General features: G+C 40.8%; 1 protein-coding gene across 1 annotated transcript; it reads right to left on the bottom strand.

The window, feature by feature from the left end:
* Nucleotides 1–1,659: 1,659 nt before the first annotated feature.
* Nucleotides 1,660–17,456, bottom strand: LOC308282345 (uncharacterized protein). Its single transcript, XM_080722692.1, has 10 exons — nt 17,343–17,456; nt 14,957–15,086; nt 12,586–12,945; nt 11,555–11,632; nt 10,539–10,631; nt 10,187–10,335; nt 5,478–7,336; nt 5,244–5,357; nt 4,994–5,163; nt 1,660–3,089 (listed from the first exon to the last, which is right to left on the bottom strand). Exons 1-10 carry the CDS (start codon nt 17,423–17,425, stop codon nt 2,853–2,855), a joined length of 3,273 nt encoding a protein of 1,090 aa, XP_080578818.1. The 5' UTR covers nt 17,426–17,456; the 3' UTR covers nt 1,660–2,852.
* Nucleotides 17,457–18,381: the final 925 nt, after the last annotated feature.

Raw genomic sequence — 18,381 nt, 5'->3', positions numbered from 1 at the left:
TATTATTATTAATACCGAACAATGTGTCTGGCACCATACCATTATGTCCTTTTCAGATGTTAATGTAAGCGTTGTCTAGACGGATATCGTTGCTGTCGAGCAGGAACCTGTACCTCCTGTCTCCATATCCTAACTTAGTTTTTTCATAAATTAACAAATACATCTGTTCTCTCTTTTTAATATTTAGTTGCTGTTAAAAATAAAATAAAATACATTGGATTACTTTGAAATACATCCATACATTACTTCTGCAGCAACATAGGGAATAACCACAACGATGTTTAACTGAAAGCATTTTCAAATCAGTTTGTAAAATCCCCAAATAATAATACGTTTTTAAAAAGCTGTAAAAAAAAACAAGCCTTTATTCACTTTTTGCATATACATTTGGGTAAACATTCTATATATTTAACCGTGGATAATGTGTGCAATTAAATGGGAATATCATACCCCTTAAAGGGGGTGTAAAGCCCGTATCAGAGTGTACGGTGGAGAGCTATCCACCGCAAATTTGAGGTGGAAAGCTTTCCACCTCAAGTCAGAAAATAAGTGCAGGCCATCATAGTCACGGACTCACGGCCCACGGTGAAGTCCTTTTCCCCGTCTAGACCGGTTCAGGTCGACCAATCAGTGAACGGGGTGTAGAGCCTGCCTGTCTGATAGTAAAAATCACACCCGTGTGAACTGAGCGGTGGTTTACCCACCTAGTCTCAACAGCACCCTCTTACCCACCAACCCCTCCCCCCTTCCCCCCTGTGTGTGTGTGTGTGTGTGTGTGTGTGTGTGTGTGTGTGTGCGTGTGTGTGTGTGCCTGGCCTGGCCTGAAAACAGCGCCCCTCCCTTAACATGTGTGGTCAAAAAAGGTACTACACCACAGGCTTCAGGCTACATACAGACCCACCCACCCACCCACCCACATACAAACATACCTACACACACGGCCACGCTATGGAGACGGTGTGACCACCGCTCAAAAACAGAGATATGTGTTGGGACTCACGGTGGAAAGCTCTCCACCGCGAGGAATTATGTAACGTTGTAGTTTCATGACTCAAAAAGACTCGAAAAGACTACACCGCGGTGTAAAGCCTTCCACCGCGGACCCGACTATGTTACAGGCTTTAGTGTTATATGTTTTAGTTAAAAGTTAACGTTCTACATACCAATAGTAATCAGCTGAATATCATACCCCTTAAAGGGGGTGTAAGTGTTATGTTTTAGTTAAAAGTTAACGTTCTACATACCAATAGTAATCAGCTGTAGGCATTCATAGTTTTTTTGTGAACAGCAAATACATTTTCAGGTTGGGGTACCAAACGTATCCAATCATGAGACAAAGACCATAATTCAGCCTGAAATGTAATTGTTTGAGTTCCAGTTGTGTCTGCTCATGTCCAATTTCGCTTGTTTATCCTAGTTATTGTGGTTTGTTTACTGAAGAGCTAGAAAGACCATACTGTACACTCTATAGCCATAATTGCAATTGGAATATAGAGCTAGTTAAAGGAGCTATAGTCAACTTTTTCTTGAAAAACGGATGCTAAAATAAAAATTAAGTTTCGAAAATATTTTATAAAAAAATAAGCTTCATATATGTGTTTCTATTCAAAAATGACCACAAAAAGCATAAAATAATGATAAAATAATCATTTTGGCCATTGTCAGACCGACACTTTGTTTACATTCTAGTCTATCCACGAGTTTCCAACGCCCCATAGTGCATTGCGCAGACGCTGTACCAAGCTTCCGGCGCCGCAGCCGAGTGTGATTTACAAGCTCACAATGGGTTGCATCTGCGACGCGACGTGAGCTTGTATGTCTGCTGTTAAACCGGAAGTGTGGTCCAAACAGGTCCAAATAATCTCCAGTAAACTCCCACGGAAACAGGTGGATAGACTAGGATGTAAACAAAGTGTCGGCCCTACAATAAAAAAGTTGACTATAGCTCCTTTAACATTTATCTTAGCAAAAAATAAAATAAATAGCCTAAATAAATAGTTTTTTTTAGGTGGGTCAAAAATGTCATCCAATCAGGAGAGAGCACACAGTTCCAATTTTGTCAGCTTGTCTTTGTTGTATTTGTTCCTATAGAGCAATATAATCAGTATTTGTGAACAGTGCTTTCTCCCTATACCTTGACATCCAAATGAGCTTCATATTATAGCAATGCCATCAGTTTTGTACTTTCTCAGCTAACTTAAACTTTCCACTCGCTGAAGCTGTACATCCATCCATTCATCTTCAACCGCTACCCGAATCAGGTTGCGGGGGTAACAGTTCCAACTGATATTTCCTCCGGGGGTATCCCAAGGCGTTCCCAAGCCAGTGTGGAGATGTAAAAATTCCATCTGGTCTTTGGTCTGCCACAGGGTCTCCTCACAGTGGGACATGCATAGAGGACCTTCCTACTGTAGGAAGACGTTCGGGAGGCATCCGTACTAGATGCCAGAACCACCTAAGCTGACTCCTTTCTAAGCGTAGGAGCAGTGGTTCTACTCCATTAATAGTCATTTTGGCGGACAACTATTAGGCCTCATTAACAGAGTGCATAAAAAAAAAACGATCAAGAGTCTCCTCTTGAAAGATTTGGAGAGGATGGCGAAAAATTTAGCCAACATCTCTGCTAATACATTCATAGATTTTCATTTATTGTAATTTGACAAACAAATGTCTAGGGTAAAGGCATGGTTATCTTGGACTGTGAGCTCCCCAAAAAAGAGAAAAAAAAAAAAACATGAAAATGTCCTCATACTAAGAAACAAGCAAAATACTATGAAATTAAAATATAAATATCGAACCAGTGGCATATTATTGTTGTTCAAATGTTTAAAACCTTGAGAAGTATTCCAGGTTTACTGTCCAAAGGGAGAGGCAGTAGGGTCTAATGTCTGAAAAAGGTTTTTAATGGTACTGAATGTTGTACCGTCTCCATTCCCATCGACAGACTTGCGTTGTTGACAGCTCTGCTTCGTTGCTAGTTGGGTGTGAGGTCGTGTCACTGGCTGGATTGGTAGGCTGTGGGTACCGGTGGTTCTCACCTGGCACTCAGTGACACCCGCTGTCTTGGAAGCAGACCCAGCCGCTTCCCTCTGGAGGGCAAAGGAGTGAAAAGAGGGATGATGTTTTGTTGGAATCGTTTTCTCAGTAGATGGGGCCCGTGGAGCTAAAGACTGGTACAGAGAGAGAGAAGTGGATAATGTTAAGGGGACCACAATACTCCTGGGTAATGAACAGATTTAAGGGGGAAGACTAGTTGTCACAAGTTAAGTAGGAAGTGAATCATTATGCGGTGAATAGGATTTTAGGTACTGATTAGCGTAGGTTACCGATTCAATTAATAGTGAGTGGTACACTGTTGATGATCTGGAGCTGAACCTCCAGTGCACTGCAACGATTTTGGCATGGGGGCACCCTAGCAACACCCTGAGCATTACCTATGAACTAGAGACTGGTTTGAGACATAATAACCTAAGAGTCTAAAAAAGCCCTGCTAGCAAGCCCTGGAGGCGTGATGCTCCTTATGTTCAACCAGACAAAATGTACTTGTACTTCTTAGAGCCCTGGCATGCTCACATTTTGGGGTAATGGAGGTGGTGTGGCAACAACAGGCAGAAAGGTGAGACAAATCTATCAAAGCATTGTTGACAACTAGATTCTCCTATACATAATAGAGCTGTCAAACATATTTTAATAACACTTCAATATCACATGTTTAAAAGCATGAACATGTATCCATCAAATTGAAAGTACAAAAAAAGAAGAAGTAGAAGAAGAAAAAAAAGATCTACAATCAGATTTTCAACCCAAGGCTGCACACATTAAATAAATAATGGGAATGAAAGTCAACTGGTCCTCAAAATGTGGCCGTTACTTAGCTTATGTGTAAAGAGCCACAGACCAGTCTGGCCACTGTACATTTCTGTCCATCCATTAAATTGTATATTGCTTCAATGAAATGTATTACATTAGTGCTGAACATAAACAGAGGGTTTTCAACTGATTATGAACTGGGAGGAGATACGGGCGTGGTGTGGGGGGGAAAGCTTGAAATTAAATAATATTTATTTTGTTGCACAATACAATACCCGCATCAATTTAAATCATGCCATTAACAGTCATTATTTAACTGAACTATGCTAGTGGTCCAGAGCTAAAAAAAAGTTGAGAACCTCTGATCAGGGTTAGGGTTACCCCTAAGTCTGTTCTCTTAAACTTCTATATTACACTCATGTTAACTGATGGTAACTTATGAGCAGACATGTGCAATTATATGGGCACATTTTCTTATCAATCCGGTACACTTTCCCTTCTTGAGAACTCGTTTTCCAGTGGAATTTCTTGACATCTGACCTCCCAGTAAATGACAACATTGACACGTAATCATAGGTCACCAGGTCATTTATAGTGCTCAACTGTTTCTCAACTAGTCTTCACTTCCCCACATTACTAAATGCATGGTCAGTCACCAGGTCATTTACTGCGCTGTTTCTCAACTAGTCTTCACTTCCCCACATTACTAAATGCATGGTCAGGGACCAAACGCACTACCCTCATGGGAAATAATTCCAAATCTTTGTGTCATTATGATCACATGTTTTTTACATAAACCACTTGAACCCTAGTATCCCTATTCGCAACGCGAGGTGTTGTGAGCTTGTAGATCGGCTATAGAGGGAAAAGAAGAGCAGTAGAAGTAGAAGTATTGACGGTTCAAGTGGTTCAATGTCTGAAAATACACATTAATCCAACATACACTGATGACAGTGCTCTCAAACAAGTCTACACTGTCTAAGAAATCTATGAACATCTTTAATTTGCAACACAATATAGGCTCTAGTCGGGGTCGGTCCCTGCTTCATCTCTCTCTCAGCTAAGGGGTCCTTGGCCTGAAAACGTTGAAGACCCTACACAGATGTGTAGAAAGAAACAAGTACAGAGCCATAATCACAGGTTAGTAAAGTGACATTTAAGTGGTTAATAATATGACATCAACCTGGCATTGCTGCTGAGGTTCCCTCATTGACAGGCATGGTGAAGATTCTACAGGAATCCTCATAGGCTCATCTTGTGTCATCTTCTCCATCAGCTCATCTACTTGCTTTTCCTTCACTTCTCTTTCCTGCTGTCGTCCTATTAAGGTGGACCCGTCCTCATTTTCACATTCTGAAAGGCAACCAAAACATTATAATAACACAATGATGGGGGGGGGGGGACGCAGAATGCTCAACAGCCACAAATTATACCTAAAGAGAGATTCTTCTGAATGATGCTCTGCGGTTCCTTATCTTCGTGGTATGGACTCAAGTGGAGGAAGAGGGTACTCAGAACTGAATTCTTAGTAGCTGCTGTTGGTGATACTGCAAATAAAAAATATATAAATATAAATAAATAAATACATATAAAATCAACATAGCAGCAGATGTGTGTAAATAATAATAGTATTAGTATCTAAAAACACTGTAAATCCAGATTCTTACCTTTGTGGGATAAAGCTTTAGGAGGATGCTGGTCGGTCTGAGTATGGATGTAAACTGGAACGGTGGACGTCTCATTGGGGGTCTCTGGTGAAGGTCTACAGGCATGGCTCTCTGGCAGATCATACTCAGTTGCACTTGTGCATTTTACTTTTTTACGTATAGTTCTAGGAGGGGACTGAGGGGACCGTGGTGCTGCTGGGGTATCGGTGTCACTATCGGTGGCGTGATCTGTGAACAGTCTCTTTACACCTAAACCAGAAGCTTTTTGCTTACAGCCTCTTGAACCCGATGTACAATTAATTGGTTGGAGTGCTTTAGTCCACTCGGGTGGTGATGGAGCAGAAGGCTCACAGGGAGGGCTGACAAAAAGGCTGAGGAAGGGCCTTTCAGTGTCTTCGCCAGATTCAACCACAGGTCTCATAGGAGTAACTTTCTCTTTGCAGTCTGTAGAATTTGGAGTAGGATAAGAGGAATGACTAGAACTTTGAGGACATGAGAGTGTCGTGAGGGCATCTGGTGTTGTCTGTACGGAAGGTATGATCTCAAAAAGTCTGTGAAAGGGTTTAGTTAAAAACGTAATACCATCAACCGTAGATTTGACATCTTGGGTCATCGTTATCTTGCAGTCTGCATCAGTAAACTTGGCCTGAGCTTGATCAGGTGGCTGTGTGTTGTCTGTCTGGCCCAATGTGTCTAAAGATTGACCTTTTATCTTTTCCTTTTGTTTCAAAACACATTTCTGGATGACAGGGTTTGTAGAAATACTCTGACATGTGATGTGTGTGGCAGAAACATGAAGTGCACTTTTACCGTGTGCAACAATTAAAGAAGGATCTGTGGACTGCACTGGTTCTCCATGGTCAGCTGGTGTACAGGGAAGATGAGATTTTAGCTGCACACTGTGTGCAGAACATTTGGGAGCAGAGCTCTGACTAGGGAGGTTTAAAAAAAGATTGTGAAAAGCAGTTTTATTCTTACTGGGTGAGACTACGGGTTCGGGAGGGAGAACGCCTTTAATTGTCAAGCCATCAGAGCAAACTGCTGGATTATTGGCTTGTAGGGATTCTATAGGGTCTTGTGGATCAGTAATATCCATTTTTAGACGTGCAATTGTTTTTATGAAATGTTTGGATGTAGTATTCTGAACAACAGGAACTTGGCTCTCCTCTTTGGTGATGGGAGGCTTTTGGAACATTGAAACATTCCCAACTAGCTCTTTAGAGCCCACAGAGGTATGGGGAGGGTTGGACCACCTCTTTGTAGTCGCAAACTGTTTGAGAGGGAGTTGGCAGGCTGTCTGGCCCGTCACCCGCCTTTCCAAGGGTATGTTTGATTCGCTCCCAGAATTGTCTGAGTAAAATACTTTTTCCTTGCAGGTTGCAGAGTATCCTGGAGGGTCAGGGATTTCTCTCGGTGAAGGTACCGTTTTTGAAGACAGAGGGATATATAAAGCTCTACTGATTGAGCTAGAAGAAGGGCTACACTTAGACGTTTCCTCTGGTTTATAGGACTCAAGAACAGCATTTACAGAGTAGGGAACTGCACTTTGGCTTGCAGAGTTTGAAGGACAATGAATAGATGTCGATGGAAAAGAAGGGGAAGTGGATTCCTGGCCTGCGGGGGCTCCAGGGACACTGGGGAAGATTTTGCTTATTTGGGATCCAAGCACTGCCTCAACTGAATATGGTACCATTTCACCATCACCAGGCTGCGTTGAGGCAACACTGTTGGATAGGTCAGGATCTGTGTCACACAGCGGAACACCATCCTTTTCTGTATCAGCTGACACACCAGCATGACACAAGGTGACCTTCTCAGCATGTGCCTCTGATGAGCATGAGCTGTTGTAAAAATTAGGCCTGGAAAAACAAAAAGTGAAAAGAAAACGTATCACTTATTGTGGTTGAAGATGAGGAACCCAAAAGAGCACATAATTACATCACGTACATGTACCATGCTACTATATCTGCCATACCAGTAAGACTCCCTAATCGGGAGATAAGCGACCGTTGGTCGCTTATCTCCACAAATAGGCCAAAAGTTTGTTTTACCAATTATCAAGACATACGGGCAGTTGACAGTTTGCCATGGTTACTCATTGAAGTTGAATCTCCATATATGGAGACATAAGTTGCTCATACCAAAGCAACCATGTTTTTTACAGGGCCTGGGATTGATGACATCAGAAATCTCCATATATGGGCATGAAAGGGATTTTGTTTCTGGAAATATGTCTGTGGGGTGCCACATTTGGAATAAAACACTTACATCACACATCTGGATATCCATACAGCCCATCTAGTTTGCCTGTGTCCATTTATGCCCATATATCTGATGACATTGGGACACTGATCTCCATATATGGGCATAAAACTTATGTTAATTAGTAAAGCCTGGGGATCTCCATATATGGGCATGAGGGGTACCCTAAAAGGGCATCATCTGGGAATAGCAAATATAGTTATCTTAGAAAGTGAAAATCTTACATCAAAGGCCATAACTACCTACCTACCACCATACTGCATTCCTCATTAAACTACCTACCAGTAAGATGCCTATAGGGAGAAAAGCAAAGGGCGAGGTTGCACCATTTCTTGGTCTTCTGGCCAGTGATGTATATCGGACCATTTAACCATATATGGAGACATCTGGTACCCAAAGATATTCACAGATATGGGCTTAATATTGATGACATAAGGGATCTCCATATATGGGCGTAAAAGGGATTTGGTTCCCCTGGCATCACAGGGATCTCCATATATGGGCATAAAACGGATTTGGTTACCCTGGCAACACGGGGATCTCCATATCTCCATATATGGGCATAAAAGGGATTTGGTTCCCCTGGCATCACAGGGATCTCCATATATGGGCATAAAAGGGATTTGGTTCCCCTGACATTACAGTGATGTCAGTGGCTGGTTCTACAGAGGGGATCTCCATTTATGGGCATAAAAGGGAATGTATGTATGATGATGTCAGATATCATAGACGCGTCATAGGACTTTCACATAACGAATAACTGAGTAAGCATGTAAACCCGTAAAATCTATATTTGGGCATGGCTGATTTATGACCTCATCATGATGACACGAGCAAACACAGCTGAATTGTATAAATGATCAGTGCAGAAACCAACAGAAGTATTTGACCAAGACTCTTCGATTTAAACATCAACAAAGGTGTGACGTTTGTTGATGGTCACAAAGGTGTGACGGACGGACGGACGGACGGACGGACGGACGGACGGACGGACGGACGGACGGACGGACGGCCGGTGGAGGTTTTCATAGTAAACTGCTCCCTGACGGTCGCAATCAGCCCTAGGGGTTATTACAGTGTTTATACAACACAAAAGCATCACCGGGCTAAACGGGAGATAAATCTAACGCAGCCTGTTGAATAAATCCGGATGTGCGAACGAATGCCTTCAAACGGAGCTCTGCTGAGCTCAGGACAACAACCGAAATGCAGCACTAAGGGAACCAAAAGCTATTCTTTCCCCAAGAGGCTGAGCTGTCAGAAAGTACATTATTCCATTGTATTCCAAGTTGAGAAAGGACACTCCACGAACGGGAGGGAGGAGCTCGGTGCTCAGTGGTGGAAAAAGTACTCAAATGTAAAAAAAAAAGTATCAATACTGCAATGTAGAAATACTCCCGTAGCAAGTAAAAGTCCTCAAATTCAAATTATACTTGAGTAAAAGTACAAAAGTATTTGTATCAAAACCTAAAGTACCAAAAGTAAAATGTTTGAAAATAGCAGATCTACAAGCTCACAACGCGTCTGCGATGCATTTTGAGCTTGTAGATCTGCTATTTTTTCTACAAGCTTGGCTATTTCCAAACAGCCTAAATAGGGCTAAAGTGGTTCATGTATATAATAATATTATAATTCATATGCAAAGTAACTGGTAACTTAAAGGTTTCTTTTTTCTTTTTCAAATAATAGTAGTGGAGTAAAAGTACAATATTTGGATCCGAGATGTAGTGGAGTAGAAGTAAAGTATTGGAAATATTCAAAATTACAATAACAAATTAAGTACAGTAAATGTACTTAGTTACTTTACACTGCTGCACATGGAAAAACAGAAATAAACAGCTTTTTTGATATTTATTTAATTGAAAGGTATTACATTAGCCTAATTAAAAATGTAATCTTCCTTAATGTTTAAGCTAAATTAATTATGACTGGCGTGGACTTAAAATCCTTGTTTTAATTGATGGCCTTCTTGCCCTGGCACTTGGCCTTTGTGCCCTCAAAAATTTGACAACATTAAAGGCCAAGTGGCCTTGCCCCTAATATGACGAAATTCTAGGCCTGGCGACAGCTGAGCATTCAGTACAAGCTTGTCACTCCTCTTCCTAAGCACAAATAAAGGCTGGGGATGTGATACATACCATATACATTTTAAACCATTTTTGCCTGTACAACCTACAGTGCAAGACGTGAAGCGGCCTGTTAGAGTGCCACCAAGAGACCAATTTGAGTGCCAAAATATGTAGACTCAAAAATGTCTGTAGGGTTTGCTCCCTGGTGCTCATGCCGAGCAGTCCAGCGGTGCCGGAGATTATCTGCTCACAGACAGACAGACCTGTCCCTTCACTCCGGTCCATTCGTGGACAGGAGCGAAAACATAATTGGACAGGAGCGAAAACATAATCTACGCCCCTTCGACCTGGCAGAGACAATCAGAATAATGCCAGTACCTGATTGAATCCAGACGTATCTCAAGCTTTGGTTTATCAACAGCCACGTTCTCTGCAGCAAGTGGCTCCTCTGTGTTATCTGACTGACCAGGTTCATGTAGTTGGGCTTTCATCTGCATTTCAGCGTAATCCAAGTCCCTTTTTAATGCCTGCAGAGAATAGACATACCCAACTTAATTACTTTCAGCGCAGTTGTGTCACACACACGCACGCACACAGCGCAGTTGTGTCACACGCACGCACGCACGCGCACACACACCACGCACACACACACACGCACATACACACACACACACACACACACACACACACACACACACAAACACACACACACACACTCTTTAATACTTACCCCATCAAGCAGTTTTTTTGTGAGGTCAGTAAGAGGCTCGTGGGAAAACCTGCATTCTGCTCCTTGAGAACACTTCCCACGTGCATGGAAATGCTTGCAGGGAAAGGAATGTAGCTTATTGGTTAAGGAAATGTATTTATATTAGTAACATGTCATTGTAACATTCTTGGATTAGTCAAATAGGCCTACTTTACCACAAGATTACCTATAGTATACATATTTTATATTTTAAAAGGATATTGTGCATGTATGGGCAGTTCTCTCCTTTTGTGCAGCATCCTTGGATGTAAAATTTGCATGCTTCTTTAATCATGTTGTTGGTCATATTCCGAACGTGTGGTAATTGACATTCATCGCCCTGTAAACAATGAAGAAACAACGGACTGGTTACACATCTACACAAGGGGTTTTCAAAGTGGGTGCCGCGACGGCAGTCCAGGGGTGCCGCGACGCGAGATCATTTGATAATATTTGGAATTTATTTGGACACTTGAAAAAATATTTAGTATCATTTTAAACTTGAAGTACAAAGTTATTTTCAGTCATTTCTAACCAAAATAGCTATTATCTCAACGTTTTCCTCGCAACATAATCACTAAAATATCATTACTGTCAGGCAGAAACCTCTGTCGCACAAAACTAGTGAAAATAGCCGATCTACAAGCACACAACACCTCGCGATGCGAGGCGTTGTGTGCTTGTAGATCTGCTGTTTTCACTAGTTTAGTACATTTTATAGATGATAAATACAAAATAAACGGTTTTGGACATACAAGGTTTCCACCCGACAACGACGATATGCTATAAATATAAGGTGCTGGGAGTGAAGATTATAATGTAGGGGTGCCTCAGATTAAAATAAATATTTATGGGATGCCCTGAGACAAAAAGGTTTGGGAACCCCTGATCTACACACCAGCACATTTGAAAAGACAAATCTAAAGACCATTTACATTTCCAAACAAACAAACATAACCTGCCTTCACGCATCTTCCACACATAAAATGGCGACAGACCAACTGTCCGTCCACCTCCATTCCATTCTGGTCCTTGAACTCCTGGGTCATGTACCTCTTCCGTTCCACTGGAGGATCCTAGGAGGTCACAGTGAAATGTGCATGAAGTGTACAGTATGTGTGTGCACTGCACGCACGCACACGCTTTAAGGCACGCTCAACATTTTCAGGCCAAGGGCCCCTTAGCTGAGAGAGACATGAAGCAGGGACCCCCTCTACATATTGTATAAATGTGTGATACAGATCTTCGATTTCATAGATAGATTCATAAACCTGTTTGACAGCACTGTCATCAGTCTGTTAAGATTCGTGTTGATGTGTTTTTCTTTCAGACTTTTAACCACTTAAATCGTTGTTACTTACTAAACTTGACCTTTCACTCTGTACTTGGTCTGCTTTTTTTTTTTACCTCTACACCAAACCTGTTTGCCAAAATAGGCGATCTACAAGCTCTCAACGCCTCGCAAGCTTGTAGATCTGCCATTTTTGGCTAAAGTTCTCAGAATTGGGATGTGAGGGTTCAAGTTGTTACTTTTAAAAGAATGATCCTCCTATCACACAAAGATTTGGCGGCCCATCTGTAGTAATTCTGAGGACCCAAGAGGGGTCCTGGACCCCCAGTTGAAGACCCCTGCTTTAAGGTATATTATACAGATCCTGCTCGAAAAATTAATATATTGTGTGAAAAAGCATTGCAGATGCCCTAGCACCCCAAATCATAACTGACTTCGGAAACTTCCCACTGTTTTAAAAAAACTCTGACTTCAGAAGGTTGACATTTCGCTATTATAAATCCTTGTTTTGAGTGGTTTCGTGTAATAGTGTAATATTTTGAAATATGGACTTTTGAAATTCATGAGATGTATGCCATAAAAATTCAAAATTTTAACAAAAAAAGGTTGGAATAATTCACTGAATGTCCAATGTATCTAGAATATATGAAAGTTTCAAGAAATGACAGTTTCAAGAAAATGTACTTTTACACAATATTCAAATTTTTCGAGAAAGATCTGTATGTGGGTGTTACCAACCTTCTTTCCACCTCTGTTGGTGCCTCTGGCAGAAAAGTCCCTTCTAGTACAATGAGCCTGATGCTGCCCACTTCTGGCGAAATTACGGCCTCTATTGTTTGGACGATGCTGCTTGGACTCCTCTTTATGTGTCCATTTCCTGTTCCGTTGTTGCTGCTGCTGTTGTTGTGGGTTATCATACTTGTGATGTTGGTTTGTTCCGCAATCTACCTCTGGTCTACTGTTGGTCTTGTTCAGACCAGCGTCTCTGCAGCGGATGTAGTGGTCTAACTGTTGGCTGAAACCAAGGCTTGGTTGCTTATAGTTTCCCATATGGCTGTCTTTATGACTAAATGATTTCCTGGTTTTGTGACCCTGCCTCTGTGGAACAGAAATAGAGATAGAGAATAGAGACCAATCACATAAAAGGATAAATAAAATAAACATATATTCAGTTACAATCCATTTTATGCCCATACATGGAACCAAAGAATAGAAATCTGGATATGGGCTTAATATTGATGAAATCGGGGATCTCCATATATGGGCATAAAAGGGATTCTGTTGAGTGGTTCCCACGCACGCACGCACACGCACACACACACACACACACACACACACACACACACACACTTTTTAACTCAAATCTGTTAGGATTTAGAAGAAATTCTGTAGAATCGGCATCAGGTTTTAGTTGCTCATAACGCGTCACTTACTGCCGCACTGTAACTTGAACATCTGCTATTTTGAAAAGATCATAACAATGTGTACATAATGTCATGGCTGAGATCAAAGCATGAGGAGTTCAAGGGAGCAAGAAGCCAGTTTGTACAGATTGTGCAGTAAAATCGAGACCACTTCCTGACGTAACTGTCAACACCAACAACACATTATCACGGGTCGGTCGCAGGTCACACCGTTTGCATCGTAATAAGCCCTATTCACGACCCACCCACTCAGCATCCCCCCGGTGCTGAAGTCACGTTTTGAAGGGTAAAACCCTGCTAAAAGCCGATAGAGTTAACACAGAAATCGCAAATTTAATGTAATTTCCGAATAGTACAGTATAAAATACGGCTAGCATGAACAAGAACACAAGATAGTAAAAGGCACAAAGCATTATAATGTACTTTACCGTTCGAAATAATGATTTATTGGCTTTAAGTCCAGCTATTTCTGTATTAATTTCCCCTTCTAAATTGACGTCACACCAGGAAGTTGCTGAGAAATTTGCTGAGTGGGCGGGCCGTGAATAGGGCTAATACCCACAGAGGGTTTTCACTGCAAGGTAAGAATGTCTTCTCAATGACTCGATCAAAGTTGTTGGAACTGTTTGAAATGTTATTACGATCATGGTGGCTGGTGCCATGGCATTGGTCGAATACTATGCCTAACTCTAACCCTAACCCTAACCTTAACCTCAGTAAACCTAACTAAATTCGGACTAATGAACCTTCGGACTTATGGGCAGTCTCCACGGTGGTAGGGTGTTCTTGACAACTCCAGTGTGGCTACAGCCATTATAATCTGATTTGATTTGATGTTTTTTATTAAATCCCCATTACTGAACCGTTACAGCAGCTGCCTTTCCTGGGGTTTCAACCTGCATCATCAACAACACATTTTTTACATCAATACATGACATTCATACAACAAACCCATCACAGAATTTAGCAGAATGCACACAGTGACCATGAGTGAATGACAATGTCTGAATAAAATTATGTATTAAAGGAATGTACAATCCGCAATTTAATAATGATTCGCAGCAGCAGTCTGTCCAACAGACGCGTTTTGGCGTTGTTCTGTTTCCTAAACAGCTGAACAAATTTATATCAATCAAAAAGAGTGGGCAGTGGGGCTCCTTGGTGTCAAATTGGCAATTATTTCCAAGATGTAAAAAAAAAAAAGGAAAAAAAAGGAAGGGGAAAAAAAATAATAAAAAAATACAGCGTTACATTATTAGAACATGCTTGAACGTGAAATTGCTACAATCGCCACAAAACCTGTATATCCAGTCATTTGGCATAAACAAGAAGTTGAAGGGTGAATTTAGGTCTGATAATGATATAATGAGCATGTTCAAATTTGACAATGTCTTGACCCATCCCTCAAGGGATTTTTAAAAATATAAACATTCCAGCCTATACCCACTGCCAGCCAGTAACTCATAATACAATTGACCAATCTTGTAGATCTTCATACATTTGAAAACTTGTGAAATGGTATATTCCGCATAATGAGTACTTTTACTTTTGGAACTTTAAGTATAGGCTAAGCCTATGTTGCAAATGCCAATACAGCACTTTTACTTGTAACAAAGTATTTCTCCATTGCGGTATTGATACCTTTTGCTTAAGTCAATAATGTGAGTAATTGATCCACCACTGACCTCATCATGGTATCGTATTCTCTTCTCATTGGAGGATTTCAACTCCTTGCCATGTTGTTGTTGTCTGGCAGCATGGCCAAAGCTGTCATGGACCTTTTCTTGGCTAGAGGGCACATGCTTGCTTCCTTTCCTATGAGAATGACAGTCAGATACAAATATAATTGAGCAAATAACCAGTGGTGTAATTACTGATTGATTGATTGAATAATTTATTAGAAGGTTGCAAAGGGAAAGGCACAGTTTCATGACAGTACAGTTCACTGGTACACTTCTCAGATCCAAATAGTATACTTTTACTCCACTATAATTATTTGAAAACTTTAGTTACTATAGTTACTTTGTAGATTTTGATTATTATTACAAAACATACATGACCCACTTCTTCAGCTCTATATACATTTCCAGACCTGCCAACCCTGGGAAATTTTTTTGAGTACTCATGCGCGGGCACGAAGTGCCCGCGCGGCGCCGAATTTTTGTTGTTTTCCCGCACAAAACAGCGTATATTTTGGGGGGTTCCATGCACCTTTTTGGGTGGGACCTTTACAGTTATGTTAACAAAATTTCACACCAGAAATGTAGCACATTGCATGTCTTGACTTACACTAATAGGAGGAGGCAAGATGTTAGAACAACCTTTTAAATAAAAATGCCATTTGGTCTGGAGAAAAAGTAGGCTAGTATTACCAGGCAATACAGTAATGTTGCTTTGGCAATATTGTTGACAAATCTTTAATAAAATATACTAACTGCACTTGCTCAGAGTTAGTTAACAATTAGCCCAATAGACTAGCAAAACAGTCTCACCAGTGACTTAATGAATGAACATACATCAACATAATCATGTTATTCAAATAGCAAAATAGCTTTACATTGTCAGGTAGGCTATTTACCTTTAAATATTTACCTGTGTCTTTGTTAAACATTGTTAATTGAGCAGCCTAAATAAAACCACCTTTCTGTGCATGATTTGCATGAAGTTGAAAGTATTCAACTCATGTAGGTTTCTAGTGCATTCATTAATTGATATATAGGCCTACATTGTGTATAGATCAAATACCGTCTAGTCTGTATATTCATTCATAGAGGATACAGGCTACTCATTGTTAACAAACCATTAATGTCTTCATATATTCACAGGTGATAAATAACTTGTTCACCTTTAATGTTTTTGACAATACACATAGTCCCCCTATTAAATTCCTCCATTCATACTCATTTAGAGATAGTGGAACAGGGAGCCCAGTATTTTATTTTCATTCGTTTGGATCTTTACTCTAAAGCCTAATCATGGTCAATGTATGCTACAGTTCATTGTACCTGGTCACAAGTTTTGACATTTCCCGACTTCGCTCACGTGCAACACCGTCGTATGACGAAGTATAACACAGGCTTCATACACAACAAGCTGTCGCGGGGGCGACCGCAGTTTAATAGTATAATATTATTGATTCACTTGATTAAAACCCTAACCGCGTCGCGGAGAGGAGCGACAACACCATAACAACCATTTCATTCTCACCATCGTGGCTGCTGACATGTGAATTCACCTTAGCTGAGTGTTATCTTAATATATTACCTGTTAGTCAGACTACTCGTTGCACGGCAGCATTGTAGGGGCGACACCGATGAATCGCACAACACGGCCATTCTCCGTTTATCTTCTTTATAAATTAATCGTATTAATATCGCCGTTGTACAAACCGGGCGGCGATAGCTATGAGATGAGATGAGTAGCTTCTTATTATAACTCTATGATGAGTACTGTAGCGTAAGTGTACATGCTGCACCGCGCTGAAAATCAAAACAAACGCATGGCATCCGGTTCAATTCTTCTTCTGCCGAAAAAAACGAGCATATCTTCTGTTCTAGTGCTCCCCAGCGCCATGCGCCCCATTCACACACCTTTCAAGTGGTGCCTGGGAGGAACTACACGGCAGGTTGCAAAAATCTTTGCCTCGTTTGCTGCTGCAGAATGTGTTGTTATACCACGCCGCGGGCCGCGCCCATTCCCCGAAATTGCGTAGCAATGAGGGGAAATATCGTACCTGCGTACAGAGCCTTAAAATGCGTGCTTAGTACGCAAAATGCGTACGGGTTGGCAGGTCTGCATTTCGGCCATTTGGAAATAGCAGATCTACAAGCTCACAATGCGTATAGGCTATAGCTTGTAGATCTGCAATTTTGAAAAGATTGTTATACATTCGAAAACTTGACATGGGACATTCTGCATAATGAGTACTTTTACATTTGGTACTTTAAGTCATTGTAATGCCAATACCTTTTGTACTTTTAGTCAAGTACATTTCGAATAGGCCTAGAGCTAGGACTTTTACTTGTAACAGAGTATTTCCAGATTACTTAAAGTAAAACATTTTAAATGTACCTCTGTGGGTGGCCAGATCCATGAGCTGCTGTGTTATCTTCAGCAGCCGTAGTCAGACCCTTGAAAAGGTTTGCGAATGACATTGTTCTTCTTGACTGGTTATTTTAAGAGGTTTACTGTACTGTCTGCAGCCATAGTAGTGGTCACAGCAATACAGCATTAAATACACATATATATAGGCTATAATAGCACTTGAACGCAAACTTAAATACACGCTCGTGCTTGCCGTTTGGTCAATAATTAAATCATCCTAAATTGAAAGAAAATATTAGTTTAAATCGCTCCATTAACGTTACAAGCGTGCTGCTTGGCTTGTTTATCTCTACTTCCGCGTACGTCACGTCAGTCAACGACCCCAAAAGACGTACCAACAATGGCCTGAAATTACGACTAGCGCCTACTACTGGTCAATGATTGTATCACCATTCAGCACCTTTCAGAACAGTCAGTCATTGTCCTGAAATGACTTTATGATTTTAGTATTAACAGTGTTGCAACAATGTTGTATAACAAGTAGGCCATCATTGCAACATTCACCCCAAAATGGTACCTACAAATGTGTGTACAGTGAACTGTACCGTCATGAAACTGTACCTTTTTCTATGCAAACTTCTAATAAAGTCTTCAATCAATCAATCAATGTAGGATGTGTTCACATGCACCCTGTTTTTATCAAGCTTTGTTTTATTGTGTAAACATTCGATGGACAGTTGGAGACAGATAATTAGCCTATCTATAGCCTACCATCCATAATACTTAACAGAGATCGAGGATCAGAGGTGTAAATACAGCAGCATATCTTGGTAATAACTGATCTACATTATATGTGTTTTTGATTGATTGATTGAAGAATTTATTAGAAGGTTGCATAGGAAAATGTACAGTTTCATGACAGTATAATCACTGGTGAGGTCAACTAAAAGGGTTTCCGAGGCTAAGAGATCCTAGTAAGCTTTTCGGGTTATTTACACAGGAACCACTTTATGTATCTCATATTCACAGAACACTGGAATAATGGGAGAGATGTGAGAACAGGGTT

The sequence above is a fragment of the Nannobrachium achirus genome, assembly GCF_963921795.1.
Source record: "Nannobrachium achirus genome assembly, chromosome: 3".
Lineage (NCBI taxonomy): Eukaryota > Metazoa > Chordata > Actinopteri > Myctophiformes > Myctophidae > Nannobrachium > Nannobrachium achirus.
This window is presented reverse-complemented; position numbering and strand designations above follow the sequence as displayed.